The 25,361-nt window shown below is 45.6% G+C and overlaps 1 protein-coding gene across 1 annotated transcript in view; it reads right to left on the minus strand.

Moving 5' to 3' along the window:
- The window catches only part of LOC117351589 (guanine nucleotide-binding protein G(q) subunit alpha), a 246,120-nt gene that overhangs the window by 56,446 nt on the left and 164,313 nt on the right, over positions 1-25,361 (minus strand). The window contains exons 4-5 of the mRNA XM_033927084.1: positions 1,850-1,978; positions 930-1,059 (exon numbers count right to left, since the gene is read on the minus strand). Coding sequence (XP_033782975.1) covers positions 930-1,059; positions 1,850-1,978 — 259 coding nt within the window. The remainder of the gene's footprint in view (positions 1-929; positions 1,060-1,849; positions 1,979-25,361) is intronic.

Below are 25,361 nucleotides of genomic sequence, written 5' to 3' on the forward strand. Positions count from 1 at the left end.
GCTCTGGAGGGAGGTATGTAGGACTCGCGGTCGGTGGGGTTCGGATGGGAGAGAGAGATGGAAGGATGGCGCAGCGAGGGCGGGCTGCTCAAGGGTTCTGCTGCATGAGAAATGGGAGGGAGGAAAAGATAGAAGCTGGGCAAGGGTTCTGCTGCACGAGGGATGGGAAGGAAGGAGAACTGGGGTGAAGGAGAGGAAGGGAGAGATGATCAAGTACATGAAAAAAAATAAGACCTACTCTGAAAGTAAGACCTAGTGCGATTTTTGGGCACAAAATTAATATAAGACACTGTCTTATTTTCAGGGAAACAAGCTAATTCTAAATGCTCATGTCAAAACTCAGCCATGCCTCTGAAAGTTTCTTTGCTCTTAGACTCTACACCAGTGTCTCGCAAACTTTTCCGGCTGGAGGCACACAAAAATCCAGTACCCTGGCTGGAAGGCATCCGGAAGTCGACATGATGATGTCATCGCGTGATCATCCGCTCATGCGCGAAGGCCCCTCTGGACCTCGACCCTACCGTTACAGGGATCCGAGAGGTGCGGGAAGAAGAGGAGAGACGCCGGACAGGAGGAGAGTCAGCTGTGCTGGCTGACTTCCTACAGGACGTGCCTCTCGCCACGAGAGGCACGTCCTATAGGCAGTCAGCCGGCGTGGACAATTCTCCTCCTCCCAAGTGTGTTGCGGCACACCAGAAATCTCAGGAGGCACACAGTTTGCGATACACTGCTCTACACACTATGGCATAGTGACCCTATAAGCCTACATACAAAATGCAAAAAAATAATCAATATTATGAATCCTATTAATGCTGCATGGCTTTTAGACTGCACAGGCATAATTTCCCTATAGTGTTAGGGATTAAAATATTTCCCATGCCAGCCACTGATCAGGTACACTCCTCACCTGCTTTCGGCTGGGTGCTTACCTCATTGTCTGACTCCACAAGCACTTGATCATATTCACTAAGGGCAACTAGAAACATGATTGATGTGACGTTTTCAAAGCAGTGTATCCATTTTCTTCTTTCTGATCGCTGGCCTCCTACATCCACCATTCTGCAAGGTTAACAAACACCACATAAGTTCTAGCTGCAATGCTCCACAATTATTCTATTCACATTTTGTGAAGACTGGTTTTCTATCTTTTCATTACATTTAAGCATGCATACCCATGAACAATTATAGAGGCTACAGATTACCGAGATTAAACTACTGGTTTACATTTTAATCAACATATAGGCGTATTTTAAAAATCTACACTTGGACCAAATCTCTGTAATTACAATATTTAATCTATGTTATGCGATCTACGTAAGCCAGTGGCCTAGAAAGAGGCGGCAGCGCCCCTCCCCACCCTCCCCTTTCTCCGCACCTTTTGAACTTCTCCGGCAAGAGCAACATGCCCATGTCAGTGTCTCCGTGCCCTCTGATGTCACTTCCTGGGCATGGGACCTGGAAGTGATGTCACACAGAACGCCAATGCTGACGTGGGCAGCAACCTTGCGCCGGGGAAGTAAAAAAAGGTACTGCAGAAGGCAAGAGGTGCACGCAGTGAGGAGTGGGAAGTAAAGAGGAGGAGGGGTGCTGCGCCCTTAGGAAGACTGCGCCCAGGGCAGACCGGACCCTTCTCCCCCACACCCCTCTTACTATGCCACTGACTTAAGCTGATGACCACTCACAGCAGTAAAGCTGATGGGGGGGGGGGAAGTTTAAAAAAAAAAAACCCAAACCTAATCCAATGTTTTAAAAAAGAAAAATATTTGTATACATTGAACGTTTTTGTATCAGCAGTACAAAAAAATAAATACCAGTATATACGATTGGGTGCCATCAACTTGTTTTCTACCTGAAAATGACGCTTTGTAAGTCGAAGGGGTATTCAATGATCCCTGTTGTTGGGACTCGAACTCTAAGCACATCTTGTTGGGAGGGTAGATAGGCAGGATCTGCTATACGGTCCAGGTCGTTAAGATAGCTACAGACAGGGAGAAACAACAGGAATGCAAGACAGTGACACCATAATCCCACAGGGGGAAGGAAAGAGAAGGGAGAGGGGAGAACAGTCCAAGAAAGAGGTAGGATGGAGGATAAAGCACCATTTTTCTCTGCCTGAACTTTGTGGCATCTCCCTCGTATGAACCTGTACACCACTGACCTTAAGAGCCGCATGGAAGGGCTACTGAACTTGGACAGGGGATTTCGACTGTCCTAAATGTCATGAAACTGCGCCTATAGCTTTTTCCCAGGGATTCAAGGTATGTTTTCCTAGGGCTCCTTTAACAAAGCTGCACTACCTAAATTACCCCGCGCGCTAGACGCTAACGCCAGCATTGAGCTGGCGTTAGCTCTAGCTGCTTAGCGCAGGGTTTAGCGCGTGCTAAAATTCTGCGTGCGCTAAAAACGCTATTGCAGCTTTGTAAAAGGAGCCCCCTAGTGTTTCGAAACCTTGAGATTTGGGTTGTTTCAAAAACGTGCATCCCAACATTAATCTAAAACAACATTTCCAAATATGGATAATTTTAAATAAAGTATCTGGAACAAAAGGGGAAACTCCCCTCCCCCACAAGAGCAGATGTATAAATCGGTTATATAAATTTTTGTATGAAATTTTTTGTTAGACATCTTGTGAGCAAGGGGCCAACTTTTTTTCCTTTTTAAGTGCAAGGTTATGAAACGCAAGGAAGACACAAGTTGCACTCACTGGGAAACATACAACCAGCTGCACTCAGTACCCGAAGACAATATTCTCCAGATCAAATGGATACTCAATGATGCCAGTTGTAGGCACTCGGACTCGCAGCACGTCCTGTTGAGTTGGCAGATAACCTGCTGCTGAAAATACGGTCCGTATCATTAAGGTAGCTGTGAAATAAGAAAAACCATTAGCGTCGACGACTTTCCTTGGTGAGAGAGGCTTTCGCCGCTTTTTGCTCTAGGCTCATGCTTTCAAATCTTCAGGAAGCTCAATTTTGTTTTCGTTATTTTGTTACCCATCTCTGCAACCCCTACAACCTAAGACATCCAGGCACCTGAGGAATCAACATTTAAAAATTCACGTTCAGCTGGAACATGTAGCAACCAAGCTGCAATGCTGTAACAGGCAAGTAAGGCACAATGAAATGTCATAATTTAATATGAAACTAAATACTAAAATATTTGTGATTCATTTAACAATTTTTTCCTCAAAAAGGGATTTATGTTTGTTAAGCAGCATTATCATCAATAGCCGATTTCTGTTGAATGCCTTTGCCTACAGAGAAGTCTGTTCAGACTTAGAAAATGGAGATTAAAAACTTCTCCAACATTTTCAACTTGTTAGTAAACTCTGCCCTTCTTTCCTCATCTAGCATATAAAAATGTACAAACTACAAATATAGCACAGTTACTTACCGTAACAGGTGTTATCCAGGGACAGCAGGCATATATTCTCACACATGGGTGACGTCATCTACGGAGCCCCAGCGCGGACAGCTTTTCAAGCAAACTTGCTAGAAGTTTCAAGTTTGCACACTGCACCACGCATGTGCTAGCCTTCTCGCCACTAGAGGGCGCATCTCCACCTCGTGGTCCTCAGTTCCATATCCAGCAAAGAAAAGCCATCCCCGGGGAGGTGGGCGGGTTGTGAGAATATATGCCTGCTGTCCCTGGATAACACCTGTTACGGTAAGTAACTGTGCTTTATCCCAGGACAAGCAGGCATGATATTCTCACACATGGGTGACCTCCAAGCCAACCAGAAAGAGGGTAGGTGGGAGGATGGCAATTTAGGAAAACAGGTTACGTAACACCGACTGGCCAAACCGGCCGTCACTCCTGGACAAGGAGTCCAGACAGTAGTGGGAGGTGAACGTATGAACCGAAGACCAGGTGGCAGCTTTACATATGTCCTCCATAGGAGTAGAACGGAGGAAAGCAACCGAAGCTGCCATCGCCCGGACCTTGTGCCCCGTAACTCGACCCGAGAGCGGGAGACCAGCCTGAGCGTAGCAAAAAGAGATACAAGCAGCTAACCAGTTGGATAAGGTACGCTTGGAAACCGGATGTCCTACCCGATTAGGATCAAAGGACAAAAACAATTGAGGAACCTTCCGATGAGACTTAGTACGTTGGAGATAAAAAGCCAACGCCCTCTTACAGTCAAGCGTGTGAAGCGCCGTTTCACCAGGATGAGAATGGGGCTTCGGAAAAAATACCGGAAGAACAATGGACTGATTGAGGTGGAAATCAGACACAACCTTAGGCAAAAATTTGGGATGGGTGCGAAGAACCACCTTGTCATGATGAAACACCGTGAAAGGAGGATCCGCAACCAAAGCCTGTAGCTCGCTAATCCGACGAGCGGACGTGAGCGCAATCAAAAAGACTACTTTCCAAGTAAGAAACTTAAGAAGAGCTTTATCTATCGGCTCAAAAGGAGGTTTCATCAGTTGAGCCAAGACCACATTAAGATCCCATACTACAGGAGGAGGCTTGAGAGGAGGATGAACATTCACAAGACCCCTCATGAAACGAGAAACCAGAGGATGCAGAGAGAGGGAACGACCCTCGAGATGTTGATGGAATGCAGCAATGGCACTAAGATGCACTCGAATGGAAGTCGTCTTCAGACCAGAATTCGACAGATGCAACAGATATTCCAGCACCGAAGACACTGGAACTGAACCCGGGTCAAGGTGGTTCGTGGAGCACCAGGATGAAAATCTGTCCACTTCTGGGAATAACAAGCCTAGTCGAGATCTTGCGAGAGGCCTCCAAAATTTCCCGCACTGACTGAGAAACAGGAATCGAAGTCAAGGGGAAAGGAACCCAAGCCGTCAGATGTAACGACATGAAGATTGGGATGTAACAGCGAACCCCGACTCTGAGACAGCAGAGAGGGAAAGACAGGCAGAAGCAGAGGCTCCCTGACACTGAGTTGAAGAAGAAGCAGGGAGAACCAGTGCTGTCTTGGCCAACGGGGCGCAATGAGAATCATAGTAGCTTTGGTCGATTTTAGATGAACCAGCGTTCTCAAAATCAGAGGAAAAGGAGGGAACGCATAAAGGAACCTCCCCTCCCAGTCGAGAAGAAAAGCATCGGCCTCGAGACGGTCCCGGGAGTACATACCGAGAACAGTAGAGGGGTAGTTTGGTGAGTCTCGGGTGAAGCAAACAGATCCACCTGAGGAGTCCCCCAGCGGTCGAAGACTTCGCGTAGAAACCCGGGAGTTCAGCGACCAACTCGTGCGGCATGGAGAAGGACGACTGAGTTTGTCTGCCAGACAATTCAGCTCCCCCTGAATGTAAACCGCTCCCGCAAGAAGATGTTCTGAGACACGGCCCATGTCCAAAGTCGCAGGGCTTCCTGGCACAGAGGCCAAGAGCCCGTCCCCCCCTGCTTGTTGACGTAATACATGGCCACCTGGTTGTCTGTCCGAACGAGAACCACTTGATCGTGCAGGAGGTGACCGAAGGCCCGAGCAGCCAGATAAATGGCACGAAGCTCCAACACGTTGATGTGACACCGACGATCCGTGGCCGACCATAGGCCTTGCGTTCGTAAACCGTCTAGATGAGCCCCCCACGCATACTCCGAAGAGTCCGTGGTCAGGACCTTGCAATGCGGAGGGACGCGAAAGAGCAAACCCCCGGACAGATTGGTAGAGTTGGTCCACCAACGGAGCGAGCGTCTGAAAGACGGAGTCACAGTCAAACGTCGAGATACTGGGTCGCGGTCCTGACGCCATTGCGAGGCCAAGGTCCACTGAGGAATCCTCAGATGCAACCGAGCAAAAGGTGTCACTTGGACCGTCGATGCCATGTGCCCCAAAAGCACCATCATACGTTGAGCCGACACTACCTGCAGTTGCGAAACCTGCCGGCCCAAGCGAAGCAGGGCCTCCAGCCGTGGAGAAGGGAGGAAGGCACGGAGGAGAACCGTGTCCAGCACGGCCCCTATAAACTGGAGGGATTGAGTCGGCTGCAAGTGAGACTTGGGAAAGTTCACCTCGAACCCTAGACCCTGAAGAAGCGTGATAGTCTGTTGGGTCGCTGAAATAACTCCTTCCCTTGTCGGGGCCTTGATCAGCCAATCGTCCAGATAGGGAAAGACCTGCAACCCCCGGGAGCGCAGAGCAGCCGCGACCACCACCATGCATTTCGTGAATACCCGAGGGGACGAAGCCAGACCGAAGGGTAGTACACGGTACTGCAGGTGCAAGTCTCCGACCTGAAATCTTAAAAACTTCCGAAAGTCGGGATGCACCGGAACATGGGTGTACGCTTCCTTCAAATCGAGGGAGCACATCCAGTCCCCCTCGTCCAATAGAGGATACAGAATCGGAAGCGATAACATACGGAACTTCTCCCTGACCAGGAACTTGTTGAGCTTCCGGAGGTCCAAAATGGGGCGCAAGTCCCCGGTCTTCTTCGGGACCAAAAAGTAACGGGAATAAAATCCCCGGCCCTGCTGATCGAGAGGCACCCTTTCGACCGCCCGGAGGCTCAACAAGGCCCTGGCTTCCTCTCGGAGAAGGGTCAACTGGCTTCGATTGGACGGGCACGCCCCGGGGGGCATGTCTGTAGGCTGCCTGGAGAAGTTTAACGAATAGCCCTCTGAGACGGTCCGGAGCACCCATGCGTCTGACGTAATCCCTGACCAAGCCCTGGCAAAAGCCGTGAGCCGACCCCCGATGGGGAGGGGGTTGGGCGACCTGGCGGCGGGGGCCAGCCCCCGGCCGCTCATCCCGTCAAAAGGACGGCGCCGGCTTGGATGCCCCCTGCGTAGCGGGCTTGGCGGGCCCCCCTCTACCCTGTTGGGTTGGGCGACGGGGTGGAGGTCTCGAAAAGGCCGGTGTCGATTTTTGAGGATACCGCCTAGGTGGCTGTTTAAAAGGCCTCTGAGGCGACGGCTTAGGCTTTGGACGAACCAGAGACGCCAAAGAGCGCTCTTGGTCAGAAAGCCTCTTGGTAGCCGCCTCCAGGGAGTCGTCGAACAACTCCGACCCGACGCAGGGTAGATTGGCCAATCGCTCCTGCAGGTTGGGGTCCATCTCGAGGGTCCGTAGCCACGCCAGCCGGCGCATGGCTACCGCACAAGCCGAGACCCTCGAGGCAAGCTCAAAGGCGTCATATACCGCATGAAACAGATAGAATCTGAGCTGGGACAGGTTGGACGCAAAAGTGGCAAATTTATCCCTGTGTGAATCCGGGATCACCCCCTGAAAATCTGGCAGATCCTTGACCATGGATCTGAGGTAGGAAGAATAGGCGAAAGCATAGTTGAGGACCCTCGTGGCCATCTGGGAATTAGCATACAGACGACGGCCGAATTTATCGAGGGTCCGACCCTCTCTCCCAGGGGGGACAGCAGCCGAGACTCTAGAAGGCTGCGAACGTTTAAGAGCCGACTCTACCAAGAGCGACTGATGGGAGAGTTGCCCCTTGTCAAACCCCTTAGGGGGAAGAGTCCGGTATTTGGATTCCATCTTGGTGGGCACTACCGCCACTGTAAGAGGGGTCTCAAGGTTCCGTAGCAAGGTCTGAAGGAGGACCTTGTTAAGCGGGAGGCGGGGAGATTCCCGCTGAGGGGCAGGAGAATCCTGTTCCTCCAAAAATTCTTTGGTATAGTGTGACCCTGCCGACAGGTCCACCCCCAAAGCCTTCGCCATGTCATGGACAAACTTTGAAAAAGAAGATGTCCGTGCAGGCGGAGAGGGTGACCGAGACTTCTCAACAGAGCCGAAGGGAGAGGCCTGGCGAGAATACCCGAACTGCCCTCCGGACCCCGAACCCCAAGAGGCACGATCCCGTGACCTCGAAGGGGTCGGGGACACAGTCCGCCGAAGAGACCCCCTTGGGGAACCCCCCGGGGTACGGGGTATGGAGGCCCGTCCCTTCCGCCTCGGCGAGGAGGCACGGGAACACTCCCGGAGCGGGGACCGTAAAAGATCGGGGTTGTCGAGGCGGAGTTCCTCGACACGCAAAGCCCCGGCCTCGGGCGTCGTCGAGCGATGACTCCTCAGAGGCGAGGCTCGAGACCGCTTGGCCTTTTTGAGGCGGTGCTTCGCCCGAGGCTTGCTCGAGGGCGATGAACCCCGTGAAGACCTCGGGGACGAGGACGAGGAGATCTGGCGTACCCGGCGCTGCTTGTCTCGGGACCGCACACTGACCTCAGGCTGTCTCACCGAGGTCGGGTCCGAGGGAAGCGTCGAGGTCGAGGCCGAGGGAGCTTCGGCCGCTGAAAGGCCGGTGCCCGAGGCCGAGGTCGCCAACTGCGGGGCCGCAGAGACCGAAGTCGAGGCCGAAGCCTGCTGCAAAGTCTCAATGGCCCCGGAGAGCTCCGAGGAAATTAAAGTGCGAAGCAATTCCTGGAACGCCGGGATCGTGAGACCCGGAGGCAACACCTGGGGGCGCTCCGCAGAGGGCGACCTCGGTTTCGAGTATTCCCTCGGGGCTAACCCCTTCGATATTTTGGGCTGGGCCGAGGCCAACGGTCCCGCCGACGAAGAGCCCGAGGATGGCTTCCTGGTAGATGAAACTGAGGAAGGAAGTGGAGACTTACCCGGGGCTTGCTTCTGCGAGGCAACCTGCTTCGAGGTAGCCGAGGGGTCCGAAGTCGAGGCCGAGGTCGAGGCCGGGGCCGAAGCCGAGGCCGAGCTCGAGGCCTTCCCCGTCGGGGCATCGACGGCAAAGAGATCAGCCATACGGGCCTTGCGATGAGTAAGGGCCCGTTTCTGGAAGGTGGCACACTTAGGGCACGATGCTGTCGGGTGATGGGGCCCCAAACACCTTAGGCAGCACCTGTGAGGGTCAGTGATGGACAAAAGCCTATCACACCTACCACACTTCTTAAATCCCGTTACGGGCCGGGACATGGGCCCAAAACAAGGCCGGGAACAAACGAGGTTCCTCGGCCACGGCTACCGGGAGCCCCCGGAGCACACGGAAAAGTTAGAATTTTTTTTTTTTTTGAAAAAAGAAGAAAACAAAGAAAGAAAACACAAATAACGCAGCGACCGCGTCGAAATTCCGCACACAGCCGCGGCGACAGAAGGCAATACGAGCACAAATTATCCACAGGGCTTCTGGCTCCGCGGATGAAAATGACTGAGGACCACGAGGTGGAGATGCGCCCTCTAGTGGCGAGAAGGCTAGCACATGCGTGGTGCAGTGTGCAAACTTGAAACTTCTAGCAAGTTTGCTTGAAAAGCTGTCCGCGCTGGGGCTCCGTAGATGACGTCACCCATGTGTGAGAATATCATGCCTGCTTGTCCTGGGATAATAGACTATACTTAGAAAATGCAACTTCATATGATAATTTGACTTAGGAAAAATATTCCACCAGCAAGAAAATCTGCTATTCCTTTTCTAAAATAAGATTATCCACACAAAAGTACCTATTCGTGTAGTCTTGGCTTTCAGGAGAAGCATAAGGTAAAATTATGTCCTTAATTTTCTTTCCTTTAGTCACAGCAGATGAATCCAGAGACTAGTGGGATTACATCCATCAACCAGCAGGTGGAGATAGAGAGCACTTGATTTATCCTCGGGTATATCTTGGATGCACAGTCTCCTGGTCAACCAGTATAGGTCTTCTCAAAGCAGTTGAATTAAAAACACAAAGTAAAGCACATAAAAGGCATGAGACATATGAAACATAAGACACATATGCAATTTAATTCCCTTACATGTGCAACCCGCACCACTGATGCTTCAAATTCGAGAATGCAATTTCAGCCAAAAGCTTGCTGAAACCGTGCCTGAGAGTGACAAAACCCCGCAACAGGGTGGGGCTCTGGATTCATCTGCTATGACTAAAGGAAAGAAAATTAACAGGTAAGGACATAATTTTACCTTGTCATCAATTGCGATGAATAAAGAGACTAGTGGGATGTACCAAAGCAGTCCAAACATAGGGAGGTAAATAAAGAAGCGAACGGGAAATCTCTCGCCCCCAAATCCTGCCCTGCAGCACGCGTCAAGGAGATACTACATTCCAGAGATTATGTCACCCATGATCATACAGAGGCTACCCTCCCTAGCATATGTGAGCAGGAGCCATCCTCGTCTGAGAGCACCATGCTGCGGAAACCACAGCTACATCGCCCCTCCACGAATAGAATGAGTGCAAAGCAGCCTCCTATCATAACCGCCAGGCCCCAAATAACCTCCAATGGTAAGGAACCATCCTGCCTGGCAATGGTCCTTAGCTGATATCAAAAACCCATGAGCACCGCCGCAGACCAGATCTTCTTTCCCTCACAAGGATCTAGAGCATCAAACCCGGTAACAGAACAAGGGAAGCCCTCTGAACTGTTGACCAAAGTCAAGAAGAATGCCAGAGGAGAGGCAAGACACCAAAACTGTACCTGGGCCCCGAAGTGACAAGTGCCTTTCCCAGAGCCCCCAAATAGATACAGCGACAACCGCAGACACTGAGACATCTGATCTAACTTTTAGCCCACTCCTCCACATGAATGACCCATAAGGAGCGGAAAAAAAAAAAACTTTGAGCCACAGAGAAAGAGCTGCAGCTAGCTCACAACTAGCCTAGCCCCAGCTGTCAGTCAGCAGGATTAAACAAGGTAAACTAGCGAAATGGCGCCCCGGCCAAGGCCAACCTCCTGGGGCCTGCCAAATACTGAGGGCAAAGGAATCACTGCCGGAGGCGGTGTCCCTCCTCCGAGAGAAGAAAGACTGACAGCGGCGGAGCATGAGGGGAGGGAAGGGCCTTGGCCGACTGCCCTCAGGGCCTCCTACCGCTGCCCACTCTAGTTGCAAGCCAGTAGTCAAGCGTGACTAAGGCTGAAGCAGCCTCAGCTGACCTATGCGACAAAGGAGTAAAAACTCCTCCCACCGGCGCCTCTACAAAGAGAATGGCGACCTCTGTAGTCCCGCGCCCACCTGAGTGAGCTTATGGGACTTAGGTATCCAGGTTCTTCAGGGGGGAGGGGGGAAGGGACCTGGGAGCTCAAGTGCTCTCTATCTCTACCTGCTAGTTGATGGATGTAATCCCACTAGTCTCTGGATTCATCTGCTGTTGATGACAAAGAATGAATTTTATAGAGCATATATGTACACTTTCTCCAGAAACTGTACTGTATGTCACCTTGAACCTTTGTAGGCATGGTGCGATTCATAAATCCCAGATTAGATTAGACTTTCACAGTGATTTTAACTATGTATCTAACGATAACATGACACAGATGATGTCAGATGCTGCATATCCTAAAGCAGTGGTCTTCGCTAATTTTTAAATGAGGGCCATTTTAGGTCCAAAAGGCTAAAGAAGAGCCAACAAGTATTTTCCTACTTGGGGCCATGATGCCAATAGCGCTTTTTGACATTCATTCCTACCAGAACATCTGGCCTTGGTCACACAATGCAGAACACAGATAACCCCTATGCAAATACAGGACAAAGTTCTAATGTACACAAATGAAGCCCTAAGATGCCAGACTCTGCATGCAGTACACCAGAGAAATAGAAAAAAAAAATGCATTTCTTCCTTAACAGTACAAAATATAGACAACAGATGTAGATTTTCAAAACTGACATATTTCTATCACATATTTACTACTTTTGTTATCTGCTGATTTTATTTTTTTAATCATCTTTTCCCAGTCTCTGGCTGCGCTTCAGTCTGTGTTCTTAATTGTTTCCAGGACCTTCTTATCCATTTGCTGTTTTTCTCTCCTTCACTTTCTGCCCTACATCCATCTTTGATCCAAACAGACCGGGAATTTTAAATTACAGTCCACTTGAGGGGGCAATACTTTCAAAATAGAACAAAACACAAAAAAAAACCCTCTCATCAATAATGGGTAAGTTTCTCTCCACCCCCAGGGCGTCTTTTTTCAACATCAAGTGTGTAGACCAAAGGACTCAGGCACTGCACACTGCAAATAAAATCAATACAAAAAGCTTATCCTTCCGACTTCCTGATGTAGCCTAGTGAAACACAGACTGTGTTGGAGCCATGAACTGACCTTTTCAGATAAGTGGGCTACTGTTAAACAACTTTTGTAGAGCCATAACATTTGCCACTCCAGTAGAAGCAAGAATCCTTGCTCCATGCAATGTGTTATGATTAAAATTCAAGCACCTTTCCAGCGACATTGTACCGCTGCTGTGGCGCCTTGCTGAAGAGTTTACGAGCACATTTAAATATTTAAAAGCCTTTAAATGTTATATGAAGATATTATTTGAGAAACTTGCCCAGTATTGATGAGAGGGTTTTTTTGTGTTTTGTTCTACATCCATCTTTGGCATTAATTTTTAACATTCAACTTTCTTCCATTTTTCTTTTTCCTTGCCAATCTATTTTTCCATGTATTCTGCTCCTCTCTATCCATGTGCACCATCTCCTCCCTCTCTCTGCCCTATTCCCATCAATCCTAAACAGCATTTCTTCCATCTCTTTTCCCTTACCCACTCCTCCCATCCCTGTGTACCATTTTTTTTCCCTCTCTCTCCCCCTCCTATGTTCTGACATTTCTGTCTTCCCCCTTTCTATGGTGTGGAATCCTCCTTCTCGCCTTCCGACAGTCTGGCATCTCTGGTCCTTCCTTCCTTCCTCCCCCCCCCCCCATACAGTGGTCTGGCATCTCTCTCTGTCTTCTCCATCCTTCTCTTACCTGGCATCTCTCTCCTTCCTTCCCTCCCCCTCCTCATGGTCTGACATCTTTTTCTTTCCCTTCCCCCCTTCCTGTGATCTGGTATTACTCTCTTCTTCCTGCAGTCTGGTATATCTCTCTCCCCTTCTTCCCTTCCCTCCTACTATGGTCTGGCATCGCTCTATCCTTCCCTCCCCCTCCTCCTTTCCATTTCAGTGGTAAGACATTTCTCCCCTTCCCTTTTTCCCATAGTCTGGTACCTCTCTCCTTCTTCTCAGTCTGGCATCTCTCTATCTCTCCTTCCTTCCCTCCCCCTTTCCATGGTCCATCCCCTTCTCCTCTTCCTGTGGTCTGTTCTCTCTCTCCTCACAGTCTGACATATCTCTCTCCATTCCTTCCATTCCATCCCTTCTCTGTACTCTCTCGCTCCTTCTCTTCCCCCGACTGTGATCTGACACCCACTGTGCACCCCTTTTCTTCTTTCTTCCTACAGAGGTCTGGCATCTTCTTACCCTTTCCTCCCCATCTCCAAAGTCCAGCATCTCTGTAGTACCCTCTCCTTCCCCTGGCTTTTTTACCCTTTTTTTTTGTGCTGCATTCTTAAGGAAAATTGTTAGTTTTAACAGGCCGAAAGGCTAAATTTAACAAATGGTGTAGCTTTCTTTGTTGTCATCGTTGCCTTTTTTTTTTTTTTTTGGTGGGGGGGATTGTGTAGGAGCAGTAGCCAAGTCTGTTGGATCAAGATTTACGGTTTACTCATAACCATGAATTGTCCAGCTTTCAGGCATTCTTCAGAGACCTGTAACATTCTTTAAAACCATCAATTTTTATTAAGCTATTATTTTTACTTTAGGAGCCATTATGTTCCTGTTTCACAGTCTCCTGTAATGATCTTTAATTTACACAAGCACTAAATAAAAACCTCCAATAAAATCATTTGACATTTGGATCACTATTTATCTAAAAAAAAAAGGGAATTAATTGTTTTGAAATCTGACTGTGTCAAAGTTGGTTTTTTTGGGGTTTTTTTTTGGGGGGGGAAACATATTCCCACCGATTGTATATAAATTAGAACTGTAAATTAGTAAAGAAATGATAATGGAGACATGACACGCCACAATGACAGCTGCACAGATTGACACCATTCCTCATGTTCAACTTTTCACCATTATATCAAAACCAATTTTCATGTCTTGTGCTACCATTCCTCTCCATAAACACCTTTTCCCATTCCCTCACCTCCTACTAGTATGCTACTAGAGGGGGGGGGGGTGCTATACTCCAAGACAAAATGTTTTTGGTCCATGTGGTAGTATAGCTTTAAAAGCTGGCTGCAGGACCTCACAAAAACTGGCATACACATGTTGCCAGAAAGCTCAAACCATTTTATTTATGTATACGAGGGAAATAATCAGCCCTATTTCCTCACAGGCTTGGTACTTCCAATGAAGTATGTACAAGCACAGTCTCAGTTTCAGTAACCTGTCCCTGACACAGCTATACACTTTATATGCAATAACTTCCTCACGCATAATCACAAATTGAAATAGCCAAGGGATAATTGGCCCTACCTTGGCAGTCTTCAGCTAGCTTTCACAAAATCCCTGGAGGCATACACTCACATAAGAATATAAGAATAGCTTTATTGGGTCAGACCAATGGTCTATCAAGCCCAGTAGTCCGTTCTCATGGTGGCCAATCTAGGTCACTAGCACCTGGCCAAAACCCAAAGAGTAGCCATATTAAGGCTTCCTACAACACAGGATACAAATGTTTGAGGTAGGACCACTCCTTTTCCCTGGAATTCCCCTCATGTACTTCAGCCAGGCCAAGACACCTTTACTTGGGGCCTCTCTCTTTCTGTTCTGCCAGAAGGCTTTTTAGTAAAAATAGGCACTTGCTTCCTTTTGTCATTACAGGAACGTAAGGTAGCTCTGCTTCAGTGAGGGAGTGATCCTAAGGAAACCCTGCCCTTGCCTTGTACTACCTACTCCCTCAAACGTCTACTACACCCACAGACAGATGATCAAGCTAGGCACATGTCTTGCGTCCAAAAGTGTATATGGGGAGAGAGCCCTTATCAGATGTGCTCAGGATTCAGTAGGCTAGGATTGCCAACTGTCAGGATTGTTTCAGGATTCTAAAAAGTTGTAAATTACCTGTCTCAAAACCAGAAGGATAGCTAAGTATGTGGATATTTTTCATAGTTTAGTCCACTACAACTCTCCATGATCCCCCCCTCTTCCACTGCAGAGGCTGTGGTAGGTTTCCAGCCAATGGGAAGGCTGCTCTAGTCAAAGGAATGAGGGGGAGCAGATCTCTGCACGGGGTCCCTTGGAAATAATCAGGAACTATTGAGTGGTTTTGGGGGGGGAGGTGTTGAAAAAGATTAGGACTGAAGAATGGGAGAAAATGTGAAGGGTTTGCTATCAGCAGAACTGACAGAAAATGTCAGAATTTACATGATGGTGGGCAGACCTGGTGGGGGGTGGTGACACTGCCTGATGCAACAAACCATTCACATTCAGTCCCATTGCAGGTAGTAAGATATCTTATATTAGTGCCTGTGGGATATCAGACTGACCCTGGAGAACTCAAGCTCCCCGGGGTTCAATTCCTCATTCCTCCCAGTACGGCACAATCTTATTTATCTCTTTTTCTTCTTCTTTCATTCATGATTTAAATAGTTTTAGCATTTAAATTTTATAACTATTCATTTCAATAATTTAATTTAATAACTTATTAACTTAGCTTTTCAGCCTTCAGTGAATACGTCCCCTGAATACGTCAGATTTGAAACGTGTATCCTGCCAGAGCTAAGATTTAACAGAGAGAGGAAAAGCCTTTTTTGTTTGTTTATTTTGTTTCCACCACAGCGCCAGTATGGTTAGGAGAAGACAAAGGGGGTGAAGAGGCTATAAAATGGGTGAAGAGGCTATAAAATAAACCCACCAAGATGTTTGAAAAAAACACCCTCTTGGGCAGGAAAATCGAATCGAATCAAAAAATAGATTCAATAGTCTAAATCGAATCAGAATTTTTTTTTTCTTGAATCGGGCAGCACTACTGTTTATGGAATACTTCTCAGAGCAGTTTACATAGTGGAGTTGCTCAAAGTCACTGTTTACATAATGCTTTATTTTTAAAAAAATTTGCTATTACTTTTGCTTAATAGAGCAGATTTCTTGGTATTACAGCTATAACTTTTATGTTTACACACCCAGCAATGATAAATTGATAAGACATTTTATATAGAAAATCTAGTACCAATGTGTTTTTTTTTTAAATTTTATCTGCCACCTCTTCAATCTTATCCTCAAACAGGTCGTCGCCCTTACAAGACTGCAGATCTTCGGGTCTGTTTAGGCCTCCAAAGACAAACAAAATTTTGTCTGATATAATCTCTACTTTTGGTCTATATTATATATGGAGATTTCTCCATCCTGATGAGGCAGAATATATGTTTTATTCTACTCCCCATGCCTCTTCTATGAGGGTGGATTACTTTTTAATATCCACCTCCTTAAATAGGCTCAGTTCTCATTGTTGATATTGTAGCCTGTCCCATCTCGGATCATTCTGGAATTGTTCTGCAGATAACAGATCAGACCCCTTCCTCAGCTCCTAGAATTTGGATATTTAATACAGCCCTCTTAGCAGATCCACAGTTTATTATGAAAGTCCCTTTATGGATAGAGGAAGCTTTTCAGTTTAATGCTTTGGGACACATTTAAGAAACGTTGAGAAATGTAAAGTATTACATGTGGGAAACAGAAACCCGAGGTACAACTATATGATGGGAGGGATGTTATTAAATGAGAGTACCCAAGAAAGGGACTTGGGGGTAATGGTGGACATGACAACGAAGCCGACGGCACAGTGCGCAGCGGCCGCTAAGAAGGCAAACAGAATGCTAGGCATAATCAAGAAGGGTATTACAACCAGAACGAAAGAAGTTATCCTGCCATTGTATCGGTGCGATGGTGCGTCCACATCTGGAGTACTACGTCCAATATTGGTCGCCGTACCTTAAGAAGGACATGGCGTTACTCGAGAGGGTTCAGAGGAGAGCGACGTGTCTGATAAAGGGGAATGGAAAAACCTTTCATACGCTGAGAGATATGGAGAAACTGGGTCTCTTTTCCCTGGAGAAGAGGAGACTTAGAAGTGATATGATAGAGACTTATAAGATCATAAGAGAGTAGAGAGGGACAGATTCTTCAAACTTTCGAAAAACAAAAGAACAAGAGGGCATTCAGAAAAGTTGAAAGGAGATAGATTCAAAACGAATGCTAGGAAGTTCTTCTTTACCCAACGTGTAGTGGACATCTGGAATGCGCTTCCAGAGAGCGTAATAGGGCAGAGTACGGTACTGGGGTTCAAGAAAGGATTGGACAATTTCCTGCTGGAAAAGGGGGATAGAGGGGTATAGATAGAGGATTACTGAACAGGTCCTGGACCTGTTGGGCCGCCGCGTGAGCGGACTGCTGGGCACGATGGACCTCTGTCTGACCCAGCAGAGGCATTGCTTATGTTCTTAAGGGGGAAAATTATTGCATATACGGCTAAAATTTGCAAGCAGAGTCAGAACTTGTTACTCAGGAAACGAGTATTAGGCAACTTGAACAGCAATTTTATGTTAATCCCACCCCTACTCTTCTATCTCAGTTGTATAAACAAATTTAAGTATAATATTTTATTATCTGAACGAGCAGAGAAGGCATTGCTTAACACTAGTACAGTATAATATGAACAGTGAAACAAAGCTGGCCGCCTCCTAGCTAATTACCTTAGGAAAAAGAAGCTGGCAGCTAAATACAGGCTATCAAAGATGGTGACACCATTATAACTAATCCTAAGGATTTTGCGGAAAAGTTTCAGCTGGTCCGTGAAAAAGCTGTTTACGTCTGGGACAGATCTCAGTGTAGCACATTTGAAAGACTTCTTTAAGGACCCCGGTCTCCTCAAAGTTACCATCCAATAAAATAGCACAATTAAACAGCCCCACAACAATCACAGGCTATCAAGGTGTTGAAGAAAGGGATGGCTCTGAGTGGTGATGGCTATTTGGTTGAATTTTATTGTGCTTTTCATTTACTTCTTTCTGTGAAGCTACCATATACAGTACACTTGAATATAAGCTGAGGTAGCCCTCCCCCCCAAAAGGAGGAAAAAGGGTTGACTCGAATAAAAGCCGGGGGAAGGTTTAATATTCAAGTGTCCTGCCCGGCTCTGCACCCAGCCCCCCTCCTTCATGATCATTACATTCCAGCAACCATAACATACTAGAGATTCCTTCGATGCAACCCATAGTATATGATATGACCCAAAAATCGATTTTCTCTCTCACTGCTCCGTTATGAAACAATATGCCATCTCATTTCCACAAAGATTCCTGTCTTTCTAAATTTAAATCAAACCTAAAAATATTTTTATTCAAGGATGCTTTGACTGCTAAAATCGCCTTAAGCAGATACAACTCTAACTCCCTTCCTCTTGTGTTTTCTTTCCATTGTCTTCCTTTCCTAAAGAACATTTCTTTTCTTCCCCCGTCCCTCCTGTAATCATGATTGTATGTCTAAGTCATTTATGATTATCTGTGAAATTTTATATTTTAGCCTTTTAAATTATGTATACCACGTAGACAATTATAAGCGGTATACCAAATTTAATAAAACTTGAAACTTGCCCTGCCAGGTTTTGCACCCATCCCCCCTCCTTTTCTGCCCTGCCAGGCTCTGTATTCTGTATCTCCCCTCCCTCCCTCCTTGCCCTATACCTTCTCCCTCCGTCCCGATGCCTTGCAGGCTTCCACTGGGTCTACTGTAAGACCTACTGATACAGCTGTGGGCTAGGACAGGAAGGATACCTTCCACCTCCTGTCCAGGCTAACTCTAAAAACTTTTACTTCCCTCCCCTCCCCTGCATACCTTTTGAATTCCCTGGTGGTCTCGTGGTGGGCTGGCACAGGAGGTATCCTCCTGCCTCCTGTCCTGGCCAACTGTGACAACTTTTACCTCGAATGTTGGGGTGAAAAAAGGCAGAAGGACCATCACAGAAACATGATGGCAGATAAAGGCCAAATGGCCCATCCAGTCTGCCCATCCACAGTAACCATTATCTCTTCCTCTCTCTAAGAGATCCCATGCTTTCTTGAATTCAGACACAGTCTCTGTCTCCACCACTTCTGAGATAAGAAGATGATACTACCATGCTGGTAGAGAGTGAGAAGGACCTCAAGAAGTTGATCCTGAAGCTGAAAGAAGAAAGATGGGACTTTACCTGAACATCAAGAAGACCAAAATCATGACTACCGCCAACAAGAAAGTCCACATAAAGATCAACAATGAAGAAGTAGAAGTGGTTGACAGCTTTGCTTTCTTTTGATCCCTCATTGATCACAGTGGTGGTTTGACAACAGAGATCAAGTGTCGATTAGCAATGGGGTGTGCAGCAATGGTGAGTATGTACCAAATATGGAAGTGCAAGGACATCTCAGTCACCATCAAATACTGATCACTGCCATTGTGTTCCCAATCATGACATATGGCTGCGAGACATGGATACTTACAAATGCAGATAGAAGAAAAATCGATGCTTTTGAGCTGTGGTGCTAGAGAAGACTTCTACGAATCCCATGGATAGTTAGGATCACCAACCAAGATGTTCTTGATCATATAAACCCAGATTTGTCCCTAGAAGGCAAGATTACCAGACAGAAACTGACCTATTATAGACATGTGATGAGAGTGAATTCACTAGAACAGGAGGTGCTACTCGGAACGGTCAGTGGTAAAAGGAAGCAGGGGAGACCAAAGGCCTGTTAGCTGGATGCCATCAAGAATGACATGGGAATGAACATCAAACAATTGAAAGAAGCCACGGAAAACAGAGAAGCATGGCAAGGACTGGCCTACAGAGTATTCAAATGTCGGACACGACTAAATGGATAGTAATAGTAGTATCCAATAGCTTAATGTTCCCTCTGATAGATCATGTCAAATGCGAACCGGTTATCTGGTCCAACCACTATTTTTTAAATTTCTACTTAAAACTACCTAAAACATTCTCCTTAAAAACTCAAGAGGATACATATACGAAAAGGCACAGTAAAATATCAACAATGGAATTCTGGCAGTTAATTATGGATCAGCTAAAACCTATGAATGCTGATGCAGCGGTTCGGGATAAGATTAATCCCATTAAGGTTACTAAGCTGAAGCAGAAAAACAACCCATGGTTCTCTGAATCGTTACCAGAGTTATGATGAACTGAAGTAAGGAAGTTGGAGAGAACTTGGAAGAAGCGTCAGAGTAAGGAGAAGAGAGGTAAAGCAATATAAAATAGTGATAACTGAGGCTAAAAAACAATATTATTATAATCTAATCAATCAATCAAGAAACTATTCAAAGGATCTCTTCAAGATTTTCAGTTCATTAATATCTACTAAAGAGGTTCTTGTCAACTCTACCAGATGTAGATAATTTGGCATGTTATTTTCAAAACAAGATTAAGTTAGTGAAAGAAACATTTATACTTCTCCCTCTGTATTCGCTGTGATAGGGGATTAACAGAACCTCAAATACAGAAAAAACGCAAATAACCTTTTCATATGTTATTCGCTGTTTTCTATTAAAAATCATTGTGAATATGGTGAAACTGCGAATAACATGGTGGGAGACCTGGCCTGTTGCTGAAGGAGAGGCAAAACACGGTGAAGAAAATGCTGGGAATCAGCAATTTTCTCTATGCAAGCTGATGTAATTTGGGGGGAGGAGCCAGCAAGCTAAAAACCGTGACTAATCAAAACCGTGAATGCTGAAACCGTGAATACGGAGGGAGAAGTGTACACATACATTAGAGGACCGCATCAAAATTATATATTTCCAATAATAATATGGAAACAGGAATTCCAGCTGATATAGATGCCCAGATGTCGGTCCATCAAATATGTTTGAGTATATCCCTTCTGATTTTCTCATGTGACTGACAGATCTTGTTAATGTATGCTTAGGAAAAGGCCAGTATCCAAAAACCTTATCCACCATTGAACTAACTCCTATAACAAAGGCCATGGGATTAGATCTATCAAAACCAGTGGCAGCAATACCATAGCCAACAAAACTGTTAGAATTCTGTGTTATCTTACAACTATCAGATTTTCTATACAAAGTAGATAGTTTTCATAGTTCCTAGCATGGATTTAGATCTATGCATAATATAGAATTCTTATTGTTAGAACTAACCATGATCGTGAAGTCTTATTAAGTAACGGCACACGATCTGTTCTGCTGGGCCAGACCGAGCCAATGGCAGCATGCACATACTGACACCGAAACAAACACCCACACTGTAGCCTCTTTCAGACATGGAGAAGCAGTGGGTCCCAACTGGAGCAGAAGATGAGGTAACCACATTAATTTTTTAATCAGCATTAAAAAATTAAGGCCCCTTTTTTAATCAAACTGCAGTAGAACTTTTTATCGCAGGCTAGCAAGTTAAATGCTCCAATGCTCATTCAATTCCTATGAGCTAGAGCAGTGTTCTTCAACCACCGGTCCATGGACCAGTGCCAGTCCACAGAAATTTCCTGTCGGTCCACAGGGCCAGCATGTGCGTCAGGCCCAAAACAGTGTTCTTCAACCGCCGGTCCACGGTGCGATCGATGCGGCATTATCTTCGAGCCAGCTCCCTCTTCCTAACTGATTCAGTTCACAAAGCCACGGGCAGCGGCTCCTACGTTGCAACGTCAGAGGGAAGGCTTCCAGATGAGGCACGGGACGTGCAAGGTGCAATTAGTACTATTATGGGGGCGGGGTCTGGGGATGAGATTGGGTAGTGATGGGCGGAGTCTGGCACACGACTTAGCCAAGTGTTCTTCAACCGCCGGTCCACGGACCGATGCCGGTCCACAGAATAATTCTTTTATTTCTGCCGGTCCATAGGTGTAAAAAGGTTGAAAAACACTAAGCTAGAGCATCTATCTCGCCGGCCCTTGGTAAAAAACTGTACCACATTTTGATAAAAGGGGCCTTAGCTTGTTAATCACGTTATTAATGTGCTAAATCTGCAGCCCTACTATTTCCATTTGTGAATCCTTTTTCACTTCTAAAACGTTATAAATTCATATTTTGTATACAGTGCCCTTAAATCCCACTCTTTTGATCAATTCACCCTTGGAATCTCTGGTTTGTACCAGAGGCAATGGAGAGTGAAAAGGACTTGCCCAGATTCCCCGATTCTCAACCCACTTCTGCAGAGCTGCTAAGTTACCCAGCTCCAGGAGGGGGATGTTTTGGTCAGTCCTGTTTTTGAGCTTGTATCCCAATTCAGTGTTCTATTTGTAATCCCTGATACTGCCAATTGAAAACAGCACTTCAGGTCCCAAAATGTACCAGGATAAGGTTGCAGAAATCTAGGAATGAGTTTCCCTTTTGAACTGGGTAATTTGGCTATTCTCCAGCTCCACCTATTAAGCTTCTGTATTCATAGCATGTGCTTACATAGGGCTCCTTTTACAAAGCTGCGATAACGTTTTTAGCTCACACGCTACGCGGCTAGAACTAACGACAGCTCAATGCTGGCATTAGTGTCTAGCGCGCGTGGCAATTTAGCGTGCATTAAGCGCGCGCTAAAACCGCTAGCGCAGCTTTGTAAAAGGAGCCCATAGTCCCCCTGCACATTCACAAACTATTACTGCTATCATACCCACAGCTAGGATCTGTACTTTTCCCTGCTGGAAAAGTTAAAAAATGGTGGGGAGGTCCCACAAATATATGTTTGCCTAGGGTCCAATATAGTGTTAATCTGGCCCTGACTGTGCCAAGAATGGAGCTATGAACTGGAGGCAGTGTTGTTGCCCTGGGAGCTATGAGCATGCACCTACATATAAGACTAAGTGGATCATTCTAATTTGCAGTGCAGTACACTTCTCCCTCCGTGTTCGTGGTTTCAGCAATCTCCCAACTTACATCCCCCAAATTACATCAGCTTGCATAGCGAAATCGCCGATTTCAAGTGTTTACAGAGAAAATCGCTAATTCCCATCACTTTCACCTTGTTTTGCCTCTCCTTCAGGAAAATGCCAGGTCTTTCACCATGTTATTCGTGATTTCACCATATTCACGATGGTTTTTAATAGAAAACAGCAAATAACATATGAAAAAGTTATTTGCGGTTTTTCTGTATTTGCGGTTCTGTTAATCCCCTATCACAGCGAATACGGAGGGAGAAGTGTACACTGTATGCCTCTACCATGGCAATGATCAATAGGAGACTCGTGGTGGGGTTGAGCAGTGGTAGCCATGATTACCATTCAAGAACTCATGAACTTGCGAGTAACAACTTGAGGATTGCTCTTCTCCAGGACTTCCTAAGTTGGAAAATCCAATAGTTACAAATGTGACTTTTTGCCCTCATGGCCAAGAGACAGTGAGTCATTAGTAGCCTAATTTTATCATGGCAAAAGAAACCCCCCCCAACAAAAACCAACCAGAGGAAGCAACAGAAATCTACAATTTTTACATTGGAAGCCACTGAAGAAATACCCTGAGCTCAAGCAGACTGTGAACATGTAACTTCCTTATACTGTATATCAATTTTTAGCCACCATATGGCTATCACCAGGCCAAAAATCCTTCTCACTTGCCTTATACTATTCATATAGTGAAGGGCAGATGAACAGTACTATCACCAGTATTCCCAGAGAGTACCGATTTGAAGCAGCTCTCTTATATTTACAGTAGTTTAGGCCTGTTTTGTATAGCAGGCTTCAACTTAAAAAACTGAAGTTGTGGGGTGGTCACTGCGCAGTACATATATTCCATGTCATTGAATACATATATTAAATTCAATGCTGATGCTTAAAATTAATCCGCTCACCACTGCCACTGAATATCAGCTCCAAAGATGCAATTTGCACATGGAGATTTATTGCCGGAGAAGTCCTGCAAAGCAGGATTAATGTGCCTAAAACAAAAGCTTGTAACAAGAATGAGGCAGATGATAGGCTGAATGAGTCCACCTCATTTCCTGAGACTAGTGCAATATTTTAAACATATAATAAAAATCTGATTAATAAAAAGGGCAAAAGGGAAATGACCCATCTTTAGCTAAGCCTTTAAATAAAATCACATAGGTCTGAACAATTCTATTTCACAGAGCAAGTTCAAAAAAGATAATTATAGGCATAATTTGTGCTGTAAAATGGTTTGGAGTGTCTGTTGAGGTAATTCTCAGTGGGTTGCTATAGATACAGGCACAAGGTGCATTACCAAGGTATGGCATCTGTTTGTCAGGCTACTGGCTGGTTGTACTGTAGCACGCTGCTTACATCTGGAAGAAAGAGTTTTCGCTGCATGGCAACCAGGAACAAAATGCAAACCTAGGTCTTTTCCCTTCTCAACTAATTACACAAATACAATAACATACAATTAAATACACAAAAGCACTCTGTGGGTGCTACATTCCCCTATAAAACATTCAAATATGTTCATAATGATGACTATATATGTTTTCATAAAAAAAATAAAAATAAAAATGTACATGCTCAGAGACTTGAAGGCAAAAACACGGGGCGAACCCCAAGAATATTGCCTCATCACCCAGCCATTGCATATGTTTAAATAGTGTTGAAAAACATTTTCTTCATTGCATCATACAGTCAACTTTCTTTTACTATTCATATGCACGATAAGCAAAGCACTTATCTTGTCAAAGGTTCTGACGTGGCCCGTTTCGATCCTGCGTCAGGGAACCAAGATGGAAACTTGAATTAACTTTAAAGGTGGCTCAGTCTCTTCCTAAACTTGGAAAGGATTCAAAGGCAAAAGCCTTCAAGTCTCTGAGCATATAAATTTTTTGAACATATTTGAATATTTTACAGGGGAGTAACTTTTTCTATTGTGGCTATATTGCACAAAGACAAGTTTCAGTAGCAGAACTGAGGGGTGTATTAGAGTATGGAGCAATTAGCGAGTGGACAAAAGGTTATGAGTGCCTGTAGTGGCAGGAGGATCGCTGCTTTTCCAGGCTGATGGCCTGATGTCGAACCCTGCCCTGTTTGACCTACTCTCAAAGTCGGTGGTTATCGGGAGATGGATTATGCTGTTGGAGAAGGGTCTGTTGTCAACGCTTTACTGTTATTTGGACTGAACTAAAGTTTTACTTTTTGCTGAGTTTTTCTGAGTTTATTTTTTAATCTTGTTAATTCATACCAAATTTGCATATTATTTTTTGCTTATGTTAAATCTGATCTGTTTCTTTTATTTACACTGTATAAATTACTTTACCTTTTCACTGTCAGGTATTTAACTTTTATGCCTTTAGTGCAGATTGTGATGACATGTTATCTTCCCTGCTTCAATTATTTTTCTTTCCTAGTAAACATGCTTCATACCAGTTTGGGACAAATAGGGAAATTTTATGACTAACAGCTTAATTTTTTTCTTCTTTCCCATTCCATCTCTTCTTCCTTTAAGGGGAATTTGCCTTTTATTGAGTTTATAATATTCTTTTCTTCTTTCTATTATGAGTACATAGTTCCTATCTCATTCAGGCTGCATAACATAGATTGTGATCCCGTCTGGGACAGACAGGGAATATCTTTGAGCCTTATTATTATGTTTTTATCTATCTTCAATGTTAATATCTTCCTGATGTGTTCTTTCTGTGAACCGCGAGGCATTGTGCAGTATACAAATAAATACTTATGTTATGTTTTTCATTATCATGTCTCAGATCTCTCTAACATAGCATTTCTGAG

The sequence above is a fragment of the Geotrypetes seraphini genome, chromosome 1 (assembly GCF_902459505.1).
Source record: "Geotrypetes seraphini chromosome 1, aGeoSer1.1, whole genome shotgun sequence".
NCBI classification, from domain to species: Eukaryota; Metazoa; Chordata; class Amphibia; order Gymnophiona; family Dermophiidae; genus Geotrypetes; species Geotrypetes seraphini.